Source organism: Candoia aspera, chromosome 4 (assembly GCF_035149785.1).
Source record: "Candoia aspera isolate rCanAsp1 chromosome 4, rCanAsp1.hap2, whole genome shotgun sequence".
NCBI classification, from domain to species: Eukaryota; Metazoa; Chordata; class Lepidosauria; order Squamata; family Boidae; genus Candoia; species Candoia aspera.
The window spans coordinates 115,999,396-116,016,481 of NC_086156.1; the positions used below are offsets into that span (position 1 = coordinate 115,999,396).

A 17,086-nucleotide genomic window follows, 5' to 3' on the forward strand; every position below is an offset into this window, starting at 1 on the left:
ATTCCCCAGCCATATTAAAGTTGCCAACGTTGAAAAATATTGGTTTACAGATTATTTTCCGAAGCCCTCGCCAACCTACAGCCTCCAGATTGTTGGACTACAACCCCTATCATCTTGGCTGGGGATAATGGGAGGTATGCTGTCCCCCAAACAGTTTATCAATGAAAGTTGCAATAGAGTACTGTAATAGAACGAGGTCACTGATTGGACCAAGTGTTTCGCGGGCGGTCAGGTTCAAATTCTGATAGGCTGTTGGAAGCAAGGAGGCGGGGATTCAGCAAGATTCTGTTTATAATTCTTTAATGGATGTTTCTGACTCGCCAACGTTCCAAATGGGAGGCCCGACCTCCTCCCCTCATTGGCCACACCTGTTCCGCAGGAGGTGGGCTCTTAAGCGCTATTGGTTATTTACCTTCATGAAAGAGGCGGGGATCCACGTTTAGAACTTCCACCTGCCCCTTTAAAAAGAAGAAGAAGAGAAAGACTACTCGCTAGAGTTCGGCATGATTGGCTGGGAGCCTTCAGCGACGCGAAAGCCGCTCAACTATTGGCCCGAGGGCTGTGCCAGAGAGGCGGGCGTTCTCTCGGATTGGACGGCCCTCCCGAAGAAGGCGGGTTTTTCTCCCAGCAGGAAAGAACGCATCTTTTCCACGTGGGAGTCAAAGCGATGGCGGCCGGGCCGCCTCCGTCGTCTGAGCTGCGGGACTCGCGGGTGAGCAGGAGGCCTTGGAGGGAGGGGAGGCGTACGCACACGTGTTGAGCACGGGTACTCGTGAGAATGAACAGTGCCTTTTGTCTGAGCAAATGCTCTTTGCCCTGGGGGTGTGGACCGAGTCTATTGAAGTTAATATATTTATGTTTATTGTATTTAATTTAATATGTGTGTGTGTGTATTTATATGCGCGTGTGTATATATATAATATATTTTTTTCAATACTTCTACTTTCCTCTTTTTCTTCCCTAATTGATGTACCTGTAGCTGATTTAACTGATTTAAGTTGCACCGTCGTGGCTGCTGGCTCTCCTTCGGAGGAAACCTTCACGAAAGGACTGGGTCGAAGGAAAGAAGCTTTGGCCGGGCTTTAAATAGGGATACAAAATAGAAGCCTGGAGACCAGTTGCTTAAAGTTGCTTAAACGTGGATTAGCTCCTCAAGAATAGCATTAAAAGGATTTAATTCTCCTAGGTGCCTCCTTTTGTGGATTTACCGTCCAGTTCTGTGCATGTTTAGTTGGGAAGAAGATCCACCGAGGTCAGGGGTTATTGACAAGTGGGCAAGCCTAGGGTTGCAGGCTAAGGGAGCGGAGAGAGAAATGAGCTTGGAGATTGTGTGGGGGCCATGGAAGAGGAAGATAGGGGTGCATTTTGGGTGGGAAAACAAGATCTGGGTGGAAAAAATAGTGTAGAGCAGAGTTTTTCAACCTTAGTGACTTGAAGATGTGTGGACTTCAATTCCCAGAATTCCCCAGCCAGACTTCAATTCCCAGAATTCCCTTTGAGTCGTTAAGGTTGAGAAACCTTGGTGTAGAGAAAGCACAAGTGGAGGAGAAGGAAGATGGAGTGGAGAAAAAGGAAATTGATTGGGGAGGTCTGAAAGCAAAGCGTGAGAAGTCATAATTTGGAAGCAGGGTAGCCGGAATTGCAAAGAGGCAAAAAAGTATGAAAGGGCGGAGTTGTTTTCTGAATAGATGCAACAAGGGGAAAGTATGTGTGAGGGTATTTAAAAGAGCCATGTTGATTGTTAGTAAATGTAAAAAAAAAAGTCATTTTAGGCTTAGTAGAAAAAGTAGGAGTACAACAAAATAATGGAGAGACCATTGATAATGAGTAGGCTTTCAAAACAAAGCCAAGGGCAAGTTTGTGGATTTATTTCTATGCTCTACAGCTTTAAAATGTCATGGAGAAAATCTACCTGCGTGGTTGCCAGGAGTCGAAAACGACTTGATGGCCTATGATCAATCGAAAGCTTTAAAAAGGTGACAGTAGCAGAGTTCTTCCAGGTGAAACCGAATTGCAATAGAAAACACTCTGAGAAGTGGGCACCGGGAATTATTTTATCAATGCCTTTGCCCAGGATTGACTTTTCCAAATGCTTTGGAAAAAAAGTTCCGGAGAAGAAGGAATTTTGAAATGAGCAAAGAACGTGTGACAGTGGCCAGCTTGGTTTCTCTGTTTTTTTCTTCAATGCTCTGGACGGGATCTGTTCAGTAGGATCTCAAGGGGAAGCAAGTTATAGGTCCCACATCTGTCGGAGTGGAGGGCACGAATCCTTGGTTGGACAGCCCCCCTGTGGAATAGCTTCCCCCATCCAGATTAAGATTTTGAGAGCTGTGAAGATCTGACTTTGGGGGAATGGAGTGAAATGAAATGAGGACACTGTCTCAGGAGGAGACAGGTGACATCTATTCAGTGTGGTTGAGAGAGCCACAGAACAGACTGTTTGGTTCACCATTCATATTTATATCATTTTAATTTTATTACTGCGGGTAGGAATTGTAAATTACCCAGAATCTGTTCACCTGGAGTGGTATGGAAAGAGGAAATAAGGTTGCAACAAAGAGGTTGAAAATAAGTGGTTTGAGACTGTAATTTAATACGTGGATTGATATCATACCCCAGATTTGGATTTTTGTGCCTATAGAATCTGTATCTCTACCATACAGGAAACTGGATTTTCAGAACAGATTTCAAGAGTGCAGTAAAATAGTTTTAATTAGTGATTTATACTGGGTTTACCAGGTATATTTGCTTTGAAGCTTAATAGGGATTTTCAGATTCTTCTTCAAAAAGGTGTTAGGAAATGAAATACTGTTTATTCAGTCAATGACCAGTAATAGTTGAAAATACACAAAAGTAAAATCAAATGGGTAAGGTAAAATACTAGCATAATAAGGAGTCTCTATAATAAAAATGTAACATACACTACTATAATGGTGTGTTAATTATCTGTGCAAGTGTAAATCTAAAATACTAGTCTATGAGGTAAAAATACATATCGCCTAAAACAAAATAGCTAACATGTAATAAACCTGAAGTGATGAATAAAACAGAAGTGGTTATTTTTGTGACCAGTTATGCCTTATTTTCATTGCAGCAACACACAATTCGGCTACTGCGCAATTGATACATGGGTTCTGAATCTTCTAGAAGATGGTTCACATAAAAATTGCCTGGCCTTCCTGGAAATTTACGTATTAGGGGCAGAATTTTGTTTGTTTATTTATAAATGTATTCACCGCCCAACTCCGCCTCATGGATCTAATACCCCTGTAGAATTTGCAGTATAGTAATACATGCAAAATGGTTTTGATCTTGTTACCACATGGGCAGGTACGCTCAGTTAAAAAGTGATATACAGGTAGGCTTTGACTTACGACCACAATTGGGAGCGGAATTTCCATCATAAGTCATTGGTAAGTTGACTCACCACTTGAGTGGACCCAATTTTATGACCATTTTTATGGTGGTCATTAAGTGAATCACTGTCCTCGTTAAGCGAATCACAGGTCATTAAGCAAATCCAGCTTCCCCAATGGACAATTTTAGCCAGTAACTGGCAAAAAGGCTCGCAAATTATGATCACATGACTGCAGGACACTGCAACCGGTTGTAAATGTTAGCTGGTTGCCAAGTGCCCAAATTGCAATCATGTGACTGCGCGGGTGGTACGACAATCATAAACGCGAGTACAGGTCATAAAGCACTTTTTCCGAGGCTGTCGTAACTTTGAACCGTCGTTAAATGAACGGTCGTAAGTCGAGGACTACCTGTATTTTAGAAAAGGAATGATATGTTGGAAAATTGTAGTTTTCGTGACGTTCGAGATCCTCTTTTTATGTAATCGCTCTTTGCGTTCGGCTTTTTAATTCTTTTTACAGGTCTTTTGTTTCTTCTTGGTTATATTCTTTAAGACATTTAATAAATACAATTTACAATTTAATAAACAAGAAGAAAAGGTAGGTGGCTGGGGGTGGTACTAGTACTAGTACTCTGTGTCAGCTTAAGTTTCATGAGACAAAGTGTCAGAAAGGATGGCGCTTCAGGGCACTTGAGAAGTTTGGTTCCGCTGTGCTAAAGGACTCCAGTATTTCTCCTAAGCCTGAAATACAGCAATTGGTTTTTTTCCCCCCTGCCTGTATTTTCCTCCATGTTTCAGGATGCTGTGGAAGCTGACTTGCCTGCAGCGCTAACCTTGCTCAAATCTCTCCAAGAAGAGGTGAGAGAAGGATACTGTTTTTTGCATGACGTGGACGTTCGGTCCCACTTCACCTTTTGCAGCTGGCAACGCTGCCTCGTTCCCTTTCTGAGAATTGCTTTCTCTGTTTCCTGCCTTTGTGGGGTTACAGGTGGTTGCAGTTACTCATCACATCCAGCGTTTAGTGCAGACAGTGCGAGCAGGCAGCTACCCCACCGAAAAGGTAAGCTGTTGAAGGAATGGGGGCAAGCGGGGGCAAAGAAACGCCAGAGATGGGGCTTGGGTTGAACAGACCTTGCTTTTCTGTGCGAAAAATTTGCAAAAGCCCCCTTTCTTCTTAGGTTATAAGAGAGAGAAGTTGATGCCTCTAGGCATGTGCAGAGGGCAGCTAGTGTAATTTGAATTTAATCCTGGGGCAGGTTTAAACCTTGCACTCTTAAAAAAATAACATGTTAAAGCACTGTTTTTCAACCTTGGCAACTTTAAGGTGGGTGGACTTCAACGCCCAGAATTCCCCAGCCAGCATGAAAAAACACTGTTAAAACATCACTTAAGGGTTTGTGCAGAATTATCTTCTGCCTGCTGGTTTGAGTTTTTCATATTTTCTTCCTGTTGTTTCAAGTTCTAGCTTGTAACAGCAGAGAAGGGGAGTAGGTGACTCCGTGTATTGGACAACAGTTCCCATCATCCTTAGCCCCTGCAGGCTAAGGCCGATAGGAGCTGGATTTCAACAATTCCTGGAAGGTTATACTGCATGCAGCCTTGCTCTGCACTGTCACAGCTCTGAATTCGCAGAGCTGAGGATGCACCTCCCTCCATGCCGCCCTCTTGTCTGTGGCTCTGAGAGGGCCAGGAGTGGTTAAGCATTCACAATCTTTTCCCAGTGTGAGAGTAACTCGATACCTTAAGGGCCACTCACAAAAATAGGATTATTTTCTGCACCTTTTCTCCAACATTCAAAAGCAGTGTTTCTCAACCTTGGCCATTTTCAGATGCGTGGACTTCAACTCCCAGAATTCCCCAGCCAGCCAACCCAAGAATTCTGGGAGTTGAAGTCCACGCATCTGAAAATGGCCATGGTTGAGAAACACTGCTCTATATTAATGAGCTTGATTGATCCTCCCTCCCTCTCTCATATTTAAAGGGTTGTCATTGTGCCCCAGAAGTCATCCTTCTCTGCATCTGCTGTAAAGTTTAAATTATCTGCAAGATCTCTCCAGCCAGGCTGCTCTGACTTCCCCCTTGTCCTGTGTCCATGCCAGATACCTTTCTCCTTCTGTTGTGGCATCTCACACTTTAATTCTGTCTCCCCCCAGTTTTCACCCCCATGGAATCTTGTAGATCCCTATGGCTCACCTGTCTCCTCTTTCCCTCCCATCAGGGCCTCAGTTTCCTAGAGGTGAAGGATCATCTGCTGCTGCTCTACCTTCAAGATCTTTCCCACCTGATGCTGGAGAAGACCTCAGGACGTTCTGTGGCCAACCATCCTGCCTTGCTGCGCTTGGTGGAAACTCGGACGGTATGAGCCGTGCTGGACTTCTGCAGGGGGATCTTGTCCATGCGATAATAGTTTGACCAACTAGGGGGTAGCACCTAGCTGGCCTTGGCTGATTTCAGAAAAGCTAAGCAGGGCCAGACCTGGTTGATGTGGGGATGGGAGGCCACCAGAAAATCTTAAGGTGTAGGCCAGCCTGGGAAGTTGGCAACATGCTACTGCAATACTGATGCCAAGGAAACTTCATGGGTGTGATCGTGAAGTCAACCAGAATCACGCTTGTTTCAAAAAAATAACTTTGCCTTATCATAGAGAGCATCGCTGATAGGATCAATTCTGGGCACAGCAGCATCTTTTGAACTTGTTTCCCATCTGAATTCCTGAATTATTCCTGAAATGCTCATGGATTAAGCGTGCACCGAGGCAGTTCTGCCTTTTCCCATTTCCCTGTGCCAGTGTTTCTCAACCTCAGCAACTTCAAGATATCTGGACTTCAACTCCCAGAATTCCCCTGGCTGGGGAATTCTGGGAGTTGAAGTCCAGATATCTTAAAGTTGCTGAGGTTGAGAAATGCTGCCCTACGCCTTCCTTTTCTTTGCCTTCCCAACAGTATTGATCTGTTTCTTTTGTAGGATTATTAGCCCCTGGGGTCACAGAGAAGTTGCCCTTTGAGATGCTGCAGAACCCTTAATTGTTTTTAATTGCAATCGACTGACACAGCTCCTCTCCAGGGAATTAGATTTTTTTAAAATTTCTTAAAGTGCTTATTATTTTTATTTCTTAAAGTGCTTATTATTTTTATTTCTTAAAGTGCTTATTAATTTTTAAAATTTCATTTGTACTTGTTAGATTTTTAGATTTAAGATTTTGTTTATGTGTTTGTTCTTTATCCTGCCTTTTATATGGCAGGTGAAGGTGGCTTTCACAGCACCCTCACTTTGCATCCCTACCATAAGTTAAGTTGGGCTAAGAGACTAATTCACTGATTTTCCCAGTGGATTTCCGTGGCTGAGGATGGACACGGTATCTGGGTCCACTGTTGCCCTCACATCTTAAGCAGCTTCCAAAGTAATTTTATTGCTCTATTCCAAATTACTCCCAAAGTGATTGTGGGCCAGTCACTCACTCTTGGGCCAGCCTACCTTGCAGGGTGATCGTTGTGGGGGAAAATGGTGGGGGGGCGGTGCTGGAGCTCCTGAATGAAAAAAGGTAAGATCAAATCTAACAAATAATTAAAGCTAAATAAAATTCTGAGCTGTTAGGCGATCTTGCTGTATAAGGCTAATGCTCGGGTTGGAGATGTTGCTGTTTTATGGTGATAAAATCCAGAATCTTGTGATAATGTAAATAACTTAAGACAAACCGGTGGGGTGTATAAAATACTCCTTTCCTGATCAGCGGCCTTACCTCTGATGAAGCACACTGGGATCCAGAGAAGTTTATGACCAAATAAAAGAAAGCTGGTTCATTTTTCAACAAGCTGCTTCCCCCCCCCCCCGCCACCTTTTTTGGGACAGGTGTTGGAGAAGATGCGCCCGATTGAGCAGAAATTGAAGTACCAGGTGGACAAACTGGTGAAGGCAGCTGTTACTGGCGGGCTGGGTGAGTCGTGAGGGATTTGGGGGGCCGCCAGTGGGAGGTGCAAATTGGACACTTCAGAAGAGGCATCCTAACCCGCTTTCCGTGGCGCTGTTCCTCTGCTTCCAGCTGAGAATGATCCACTGAGCTTCAAGCCGAATCCGAATAATCTGATGAGCAAGGTAAGAGGGAAAAAAAAGAGATTTGGATCTGAATGGATCGAGAAGACGACTTGCTTTAGAGCACAAACGAGCCGGGGTCAAACCTTCCCAATCTGTGCTTCAGGATATATGGGGTTACAGCCCCCCTCATCCCAGTTCAGTGCATCTGAATGTCAGCGTGGAGAAAGTTGCACCCAGCCTCTTAATTTTCTATTGGAATGTGTTATTGTGTTCGTTAGTGTAATGCAGTGTTTTTCGACCTTGGCCACTTTAAGATGTGTGGACTTCAACTCCCAGAATTCCCCAGCCAGCCATGCTGGCTGGGGAATTCTGGGAGTCGAAGTCCACACATCTTAAAGTGGCCAAGGCCGAAAAACACTGATCTACTCTAAGTTAAACCGGCCTCTGGCAATTCTCTCTCCCCACTCCCAGCTCAGCGACTCAGAAGACGGAGAAGATGAAGATGATGATGGTGGTGCCAAGAATCCTGGGAAAGAGACATCGAAAGGAGGCATCCGGAAATACGTCCCTCCTCGCCTGGTCCCTGTGCATTACAGTATGAATGAAGCCTGGTTGAGAAAAGGGAGGGGGGCAGTGTCTGGTGCCGCGGCGTAAAAAAGCGCCAACTGGGTTGCTCCACCCCGAAGGGGCTGCCACGGGGCACCGAGAGAGGGCTTTCTTGCCAGCGCCAACCTCTCTTCCTCCCTTGCAGATGAAACCGAGATGGAGAGGGAGAAGAAGATGGTTGAGCAAGCCAAGAAGCGAGCGCTTAGTAGCTCCGTCATCCGGGAGCTGAAAGAGCAGTACTCGGACGCTCCGGAGGAGATCCGGGAGGGGCGTCAGGCACACATGGCCCGGCAGAATCGGGAAGATAAGCATCGGTCAGTGGGGAAGGAAGGGGCAGGCCGGGGGTGGGAGGGGCAAGTTTTCATCTGATTATTGTATGCCGCGAAAAGTCTCTCATCCCATGAGATGGGCAGCTATATAAGTTTGACTAATAAATAAAAATAAATAAATTTAAAAAAGGAGAGAGGTGGGAAGATGGGGGCAGCAATCTGTTCGCTGGGAAGGACTTGGGGTGGGGCAAGAGTTCCAGGGGTGGGTTTCACCCCATCCAGGAGCGGTGGGCCAAACTTTCCGGGCCTGAAATACTCCGCAGTGCGCCTCCAAGCATGGAACGAAACCCCTAAGGCACCAAGTGGTAGTGGCCAGGTGCCTGGGTGGAGCCTCCAGGGGCAGGGGCAGTCTACCTCCAAACACCGGGCTGCATCCTCCTGCCTTAACTGACCTCTGCCCAGAGACCTGAGCTGCCCAAATGGCATGCCATCTTCTTGTTGCAGGATGGACTACGAGGAGAGCATGATGGTTCGCCTCAACGTGAGCCGGAAGGAGAAAGCCCGCCGCAGACGAGAAGGGGTCCTCGGCTCCCAGCTCAGTTCCCTCACCCACTTTGGGGACATCAGCGCCCTCACCGGGGCCACCCCGTCTCTGGGAGAAGTGAGTTTATGGTGGCTGCGTTGTTGCTGAGTCAGGAGGGGTTCGGGGGGGCATTCAAGCCACCCGCATGTTGGTCCCAGGCAGGAAGTGGGGAAGGCGAGCCATGTTGGCCAGGGAGGAGGGAAGGGTGGCCCTTCTTGTGAGCCTTTTTGGATGCATGAATACCGCACCCCAGCAGCCCCCTGGCCTGGTCTCCTCTTGGTTGTTGGAGAAATGGGGGGTGCCCGGCAGTGCTGGGCTGTGCCCAAGGTCCTTCCTGCCAGCACACTTTCCAAACTGGGAGGACTGGCCTCTTTATTTTCACCCAAGTCCCCTCTCCTATTCCCCCCCAGCCACAGTGGGGATCGACAGAAGTCCTCGTGTCTGTGGCTTCCTTCTGAAACGGTCCAAAGTAACTGCTGGCCCAAGGAAATGGGGCAGAGAAGCCACTGTCTGTTTCCTCCTCCTCCCAATTCCCAGCCACTCGCGCTGGGTGTCCCCAAAGTTTTCTTCTGAGAAAGTTGCAGAGCCCCAGACGCAGGAGGTCCTTGTCTTCTGGGCCAAGGGGGGACCTCAAAGCGTGAACGCCTGGAAAATTCACAGACGGCTTCCATCATTCTCCCAATGAAACAAAACTTGGCTCGCGGCAGCCAGAGAGAGCCCAGCAATCGTCGTTTGCAAATCTCAAGCGTGGAAACGGTCCCCCTGCGGTTGCCCATCTGTCTCCCATCCAGAAAGTTGTCTGGATTGGATGGGCCTTCCCTGGTAGCATCTTCCCCGATGGCATTTTTAAACAGCGCCTCTTTGAGTCAGTTCCCTAGTTCGACTGCAGGGCTTCAGATGGACCAGGAGGCCATGGTGAGGCTCAGCAGGGGTGGAGGTGATGCTGTCCAAGGCCTGGGACCTGATCTAGTGAGATTTCAGATCTGGTCAGTCTCCTGAAGTGCAAGAACAGAGCCAGGTTGGTGTAGAGATTAAAGGCACCAGGATAGAAACCAGGAGGCTGTGAGTTCTAGTCCTGCCTTAGGCAGGAAAGTCAGCTGGGTAACTTTGGGCCTGTCACTCTTGGCCCAGCCCACCTCACAGGGTTGTTGTGGGGAAAATAGGAGGAGGAAGGGGTATGAGGTATGTTCCCCATCTTGAGTTATTTATAAAAATAATAAAGGCGGGATAACAAATCTTAAAAAGAATTCCCTTCTCCACCTCTGGACTCCTCTCTGCCTCGTTATCTTCCTTCTTTCTGATTCCTCTTTCTTCCATGACTTCCTGCTTACAGGATTTAAATCTCCCAAAGAAGAGAAGGAAAAAGATGAGCACAAAACGGGGCAAGAGAAAAGGTAAGCGTTGATGAAAAACGTGTGTCCTCTTTTCTCCCTCCCTCAATCACAGGATAAGGAAGTTTGGAAACTTCCTTAGTGCGTTCTACACCTGCTGGCTGGGGTGGCGGGGGTGGAAGAAACGAAGGGAATCTGAAGGTCTGAACCCTTCCCTATGGAAAGATAAAAATCTGGACTCACGCAAAGCCAGTAGATCTCAGAATCAACCCCAAATACCAACTGGGCATTTGAGTTTTTTTCTCTATCTTTTCCATAAAGTAACTTGGAATGGCGTTCAGCCAATACTGTCCCAGGTAGGGACCCAGTGAGGACTTGAAAGGGAGACACTGGGAAATCTCCAGCTGTATTTTGATTTGGGGCATTGCAAAAATCCCAAGAAGAGGCCATTGCAAGCGGTTTCCACGTTACTGCCAGAAAAACGTTAACACGGACAGGGCCTCATCTGCATCGGGGGCTGAGCTTGACTTGATGGAGATTAATCTCCATTTTTCTTCCTTCCTCTTCCCCCAAAACACCAGCATCCAAAAATCACTTATTGTTGAATAGCAAGCCCCAACCTAACTAGAAAAAGAAACTTGGGGGGGGGGAAAGCTGTAGTTCCTTTGCTCCTTGTGAATATCGCTTCCTCACAGAGGTCTAGCCTCTTGACAGAAACCCCATCCTCTTTCTACCTAAAGCTGTGGTATTTTCTGCACTAAGTTCATTCCTTCTTCCTTTCTTTCTTTCTCTCCCCTCTTCTCCCTGCCCCATCCTCCAGGTTTCCGCAAGAGACGATAAAAGCTCCTCTCACTGTTCAGGATCAAGCTCTGCTGACCCCCAATAGCTGGGATGTACACCCCCATTTTCCCTATTTAGGATATGAGTGGTTAATAATAAAACTTAAGGGCCATCTTTTCCTGTCTAGATTCTGTCGTACTTTTTGCTTTGCCCAGGTGGAGGCGTGGCGTAGTCAGTTGGGGAAAAAGCACATTTGGGGGTTCCCCTTAATTCGAATTGCCCTTTGTTTGAAGAAAAGGGAAGCTTAAAAAAAATATATTGAAGTTTAACATAGTTTACCAGCTTCACGACATTTAATAAGGGCTGATTCCTTTCTCAATTTTGCTCTGTCCCTTTTCTCTGCCATACGTGCAGTTCACCCCCAGTCACGGCTGTCCCCTGTGTGTTGCATTCTGAAAATGCTCAGCGTGTTCCGTGCGTAGCGTGAAAAATGCGTGGCGTGTTGTTACTTCAGGCTGTGCTTGCTTTTTGAGCGATAAACCTTAATATGGGAATCCCCACATTTCTCACTCTCTCTCTCTCCCCCCCCCAAACTCCTTGTCTGCTTTAGAGCGACTGGCAAAATCAATAGCATTGATCCAGCTTGGGGTGGGGGGTTCCACTGGAGCACGGAAGGGAATCCTCGCCTGCTTTAAACCCTGATCAGGCTAAGTGGAATCCGATAAACACAAGGAGGAAATCAATGGCTTGACACACTTGAGGAACTGTTGGGGGTGGCAGTGGTGATAAGGGAAAAAAAAGGGGAAATGGAAAAGGAGAAATTGTGCCGGATGCAGGGAGTAGTGTTTTTTAGCTGGGGGGGGGGCCAGGAGGGGGTGGATGTCTCCGTTTTTTTTTCAGATTTCAGCCCCCCACTCGACATCCGTCCCCCCCAAAGCTTTTGTGAGTCAGCAATGGCTGTCGTGCCCTTTTGCAGAGTGCAGTAGAGCAAGAGATTAATTCACTTGCCCCTTTTGTGCCCCAGGTCCAGAGGGGACTGGGAGGGCATCACCGGGTTGCCGAGAAGACCAGGGTCAGCTTTAAGACAGAAAGCTGAGCCTAGAGAGTTAAATTGCACAGGTGCACACAGGCACCCTACATTTTATTATCTGTGGGGTTAGGATTAGGGTTACGCTCCGTCCCCTTTTCCTCTGCCTTGGCGACCCTCGGAAGTAGGATAATTTGCAAGAGGAGGACCACTGCCAAGTCGCCCAGTGGGCTGCTGTGGCCGAGGCTGGACTTGAACTCGGATCCTGCTCGATAACCGCCTGTAGAATCTTGGAACTGTCAAGCTGGCAGGGACCCTGAGGGGCAAGAAAACCAGCGAATGCCTCCTTGAGGCGTGGCTGTCCAGCCTGTGGAGATGCCCTGGTTCGCCCTGAAGGGGAAATGAAACGCAGGAGTGGATGAAGGTGGCGGTGGGGGGTCAGAGCTGGGCCTGTCGGGACGTGGGTCCTAATTGATGGGGGCCTGGGGGGGTCTGAAGGGCAAAGGGCCGGTGGTGTCTTCTCAGCTGGGGAAGGGGGGCGCCTTAGGGCTGGAGGGTGTGTGGCCAATCCCTACCTTCCTGTCCCCCCCCACCCTGTGCATGCTGCGTCTGCGTTTTGGGGGGAATCACTTCCTGCCCTTGGCTGCCATTTTTGCATTTATCTGTCTCTGCCTGCAGGGGGCTCCCTGCACCCCAATTCCTCTCCTCTCCCCCCCTCATTTTCATTCCAACCACGCAGCCTCCCGCTCCCGTCCTCAAATTAATTTGGTGCCGTTCAGCACTGCAGTGTGTCTCCCTCACTGCAGGCCCTCCTCTCCTCTTTTTGCCTCCCTCATTTTCTCTCCTTCCTTTCTCCCCCCACAACGCCCCATTTTTTAGGCATTTGTTGTTCTGCTCCTGCTTGCTCCAGCATCTTTCCCATTTGCCTCCTCTTCTGTATGTCAAATTCCACTGGGGATTTGCAGGGCGGGAGGGAGGGCTGCAGAGGAATTGGGGAGGGAACGCTAAGATGCCAGGGTGAAAATCCAGGGAAGATTTTTCTTCTCAAAAGGCACCCTTCAGCTATTCCTAGATGCTGGACCTTGCCAGGAGCCGTTACTAACCAGCTAAACAATCATTTTCTTGATGGATGGCTTTGCTCTATGGCAGTGTTTCTCAACCATGGCAGCTTGAAGATTTGTGGATTTTGCCTCCCGGAATTCTGGGAGTTGAAGTCTACACATTTTCAAGCTGCCAAGTTTGAGAAACACTGTTCCATGGGCTAGTTTCAGAGCTGGCTCGTGTGGGTTGGCCTGCACTGCAAGGCCTTTAGCCCAGCCTTCAAATTTCTCAGAGTACTGAAGATCATTCCCTGTATTATTTTTTTATCCTTGGGGGGGACCCTGTGCAGTAGGTGAGACTGTGAAAAACCGATTGGATGAGATCGACCAACCAAGGTTTGTGGCTAAGAAGTTATTTGAACCCTGGTCTGCTGTGGCAGAGTCTAATAGTGGCTCTCCCAGTATTGTTGGACTCCGGTTCCCAGTATCCCCAGCCATTTGGCCAGGTGAGCTGGGACGCATGGGGATGAGAGTCTAATGACCCTTGGAGGAGCTGGCTCCACAATGGAAAGTGCTGGTCAATTAGTCCCTAATCGTGAACAGGCAAAAAAGAAACCCTACCACAGAGTTTCATCCATTGCAATCTGGTTTGTTTCAACCATGGTTTGTTGAATAAGCCACAGCGACTAAGTCCATGCTGCATGAAGAATGAAGAGACCACGTTGTCACTCAGCATGGATTGTAAATCCTGCCTTTGCATTAATACATACCCAAGACTGGCTTGTTCACACGCCGTGTTTGGCACGATCTGTAAGTAACGGTTAATGGACCATTCTGCAAATCATGATTACAACTGTCTTGGCTTGGAGTGTACGAACAGCATCACCTGATTTCGCTTAGTCCAAAGGACCCTTTGGGGAATCTGCTGGTGGGCATTAAAAGATCTGCCAGATCGTCCAGCTATCAGCTGCCAGATCCCAGTCTCTGCTCCCTCTCTAAGGACAGAGAGCTCTAATCTGGTCCTGTCCTAAACCACCTTAGATCCAGATTCAGGTCCCCCTTCCTACAAGCAATGGGTGTTTTCAGCAAAGGCGGTTTCCTGAACAGCCCCGCCCAATGGGACGCTTGAGTTGTGGAGACTGCAGCTCCAATCGGTGAGACCAATGGGAGTTGTAGTCCAGCACACAGGATGGGAAAGAACACCAGAGATTGGAAAGATGTCTGGGCCAAGGGCCAGTATCAAAACTCTCACATCCGAATTCTGGGGTTGTAATGGTCTGTGGGAATGACCTTGGGAGACGGGGAAGAGCCCCTGGGCACGTAAAAGGGATCTCGGCCCACAGAAGGAGGGAGGGTGTGGGAAGCGTTTCAGAAGGGACCCTCCCTAGTTTTCTGGAGAGTAAAAGGAAAGGAGGGGAGAAATACTTTGGCTGGCTGTGGTCAAAGTCTTGCAAGATTTCGTGAATGTAACCTTAACAATAAACTTAGAATTAGTCCTTATGGTTTTCGTTTCCAGGCTGGACTACCTTGAGAATGGTATCGTCAGCCCTTTGAGGTAGGCCAGGTCAGGAAGCAGACACCACAAGGCTTTAGAACTTTATTGATATAGGCTAGTGTTTCTCAACCTCGGCAACTTTAAGATGTGTGGACTTCGACTCCTAGAATTCCCCAGCCCACAGTGCTGGCTGGGGAATTCTGGGAGTTGAAGTCCACACATCTTAAAGTTGCCGAGGTTGAGAAACACTGATATAGATGATGAGCATAGCAGGGCTCGTAACTTTACGTTTGACTAGTCCTCAATATCTGCTGCATGTGCCTTTTGCAATAAGCTAAGAGCATCGCAAGCTGTAACCACGAACTCAGCTGGTGGGCATGTGGGCTTCTTCCCACGGCTATCTTTTAGCCCGACAGAAGTGCTGGCTGTGGTCAAAGTGGTCGTTAAGAGAGCAAGAAAGCAAGGTTCTGAAGAGCATCCTGCACAAAATTTGCGTAACGGCATGTGGGAAAGTGGGCCCAGAGACACCGCCTAGGGAACGGTCAGATAAGAGAGGGCGTAGCCCGCAGCTGCATAATGGGCGAAGAAAGAGGCTCGGAAGGGACCCTCCCTGGTTTCTCGGGCTGTAAAGGTGACGGTGGGAGATCTGTACTTGCAGGCTTGCAAGGTTCTGTCAATGTAGCCTTACAGTAAAGAAGAATTAGCTCATCTGGTCGTGATTCCTATCTGGTTTATCTGGTAAGGCTGACAGTTTGAGACTTAAGCAATGACCGGTGGTTTCTCTTAGTTTCTGTAGTTTATTGTGGTCCGTGTGTGTGTGTGTGTGTGTGTGAGAGAGAGAGAGAGATTAACTTAGCGCTCTTGCTAAAAATGAGAATAGGGGAAATGTGTTACCTGTTTCCAGATTTTCTCTATCAGCAACTGTTCTGGTTTGTCTTCCATTTGATGCCTCGTGGATACTTCTGACTACAGCCCAGCTGAGGAGGGGGAACAGCCTTCCAAAATTTCTCAGGGGCATGGATTACAATTCCCGTCATCTGCAGCCCAGGTGGCTACACAACTCCCTTACATTGACAGATTTGCCTCCGTTTTAGAAACAGGGACTGAAGGAGATTCAGTATTATTGAGCAGGTGGTGAAAAATTTGCATTGCTTTTGACACAAACCATCTTCCTGCTCCCCGGAGTGGTTTGACTTTGGCTTGGGATGTTGTACAAGTAGTCCTCACTTAATGACCATTCGCTTAGTGACGGTTCAGACAACGGTGCTGAAAAAACTGACTTACAACCAGTTCTTATACTTATGGCCGTCGCAGCATCCCCGCGGTCACAATGTGGGCGCTTGGTAACCGGTTCACATTTATTTATTCATTCATTCATTCATTCATTCATTCATTTTTATCTAATTTATCCCCGCCCATCTCCTCCCATCGGAGGCCTCTGGGCGGTTTACAACAAGTGATTAAAACTTGTGATTAAACAACAAGTGATTAAACAACAAGTGATGAAAATTTATGACTGCCCCAGCATCCCGTGGTCATGTGATCACCATTTTTGACCTTCCTGGCCTGCTTCTGGCAAGCAAAATCAACGGGGAAACCATGTGATATGCTTAACGGCCGTGATGATTCGCTTAATGACCGCCGCAAGAAGGTCGTAAAATTGGGGCAGATTCTCTGGATGACTGCTTTGCTTAGCAGCCAAAATTCCAGCCTTGATTGTGGTTGTTAAGCGAGGACTACCTGTATGAGCCCAGCATTCATGGTTGAATCAACAAGACATGGCTTTAAGGCAGGGGTTTGAAACCTTTCTGTCCAGGGGCAAAGGGGTTGTTTTGCGAAGTCATCCCGAGCTGGCATTTGCAAAGTTGCATTCACTAAAAGATAAGCTGTTGGGGTCCTTCTGGTTATCCTTTATCTCAGCCTCCTTTTCTCTGTTTTTCTGGGAAATTTATTTTATATTTATTTTGTTTGTTTGTTTATCAAATTTTTATTACCGCCCATCTCCCCCACACAGGGGACCCTGGGCGGTTCACAATAGAAACAATTTAAAATTTCAGTAAAATCATAAATACAACCAATAACCAGTCAGGATAAAATGCAACAAAGCCCAAGCCACGGCGGATCTAATTCAAACCGTAAGGGAATAAAACCGGTTCCCGCAGAACTAGGGAGTTGACCAGCCCCAAGAATGGCTCTTCCCCTCCCTATTCCAGGCAAGGCGACAAATAAAGGTGATCCGGATCTTGAACATCTGTGCGCTGCCCAGCGACCTTCCTGCTGCTTAAAATGAAAAGAATGTAGAAATAGACTAAAAGCGGATGAGGTGGTGAGCCCAACAGCCGCTACAGAAATGATGCCGGAAGAGCTATTGCCTCCAAGGGCCATGACGGTGTCCCAGCATAGCGCGAGGCCTGAACTCACTCTGCGAGTGTCTCGGATGGGAAGACTTTCTGGAGTGAAGCCCTTAATTCGGAGATTGGCATTGCCTGGGATGCTGTGCAGGACTGGCCTGCTTAGCTGCCGTGGTAGGTGGAAATGACCTTGGGAGACAGGGAAGGGCCACAG

The 17,086-nt window shown here is 47.6% G+C and overlaps 1 protein-coding gene across 2 annotated transcripts; it reads left to right on the forward strand.

The window, feature by feature from the left end:
- Positions 1–635: 635 nt before the first annotated feature.
- On the forward strand, positions 636–11,145 carry NGDN (neuroguidin). Of its 2 annotated transcripts, XM_063301574.1 has the most exons (11): positions 636–712; positions 4,157–4,216; positions 4,347–4,418; positions 5,577–5,714; positions 7,208–7,292; positions 7,398–7,450; positions 7,862–7,985; positions 8,142–8,310; positions 8,770–8,926; positions 10,182–10,242; positions 11,000–11,145. In XM_063301574.1, exons 1-11 carry the CDS (start codon positions 668–670, stop codon positions 11,017–11,019), a joined length of 984 nt encoding a protein of 327 aa, XP_063157644.1. In that variant the 5' UTR covers positions 636–667; the 3' UTR covers positions 11,020–11,145. The 2 variants fall into 2 exon arrangements, with proteins under 2 accessions (XP_063157644.1, XP_063157645.1); XM_063301575.1 differs by lacking the exon at positions 4,157–4,216 and having other exon boundaries at positions 653–712.
- The last annotated feature ends 5,941 nt before the right edge of the window (positions 11,146–17,086 follow it).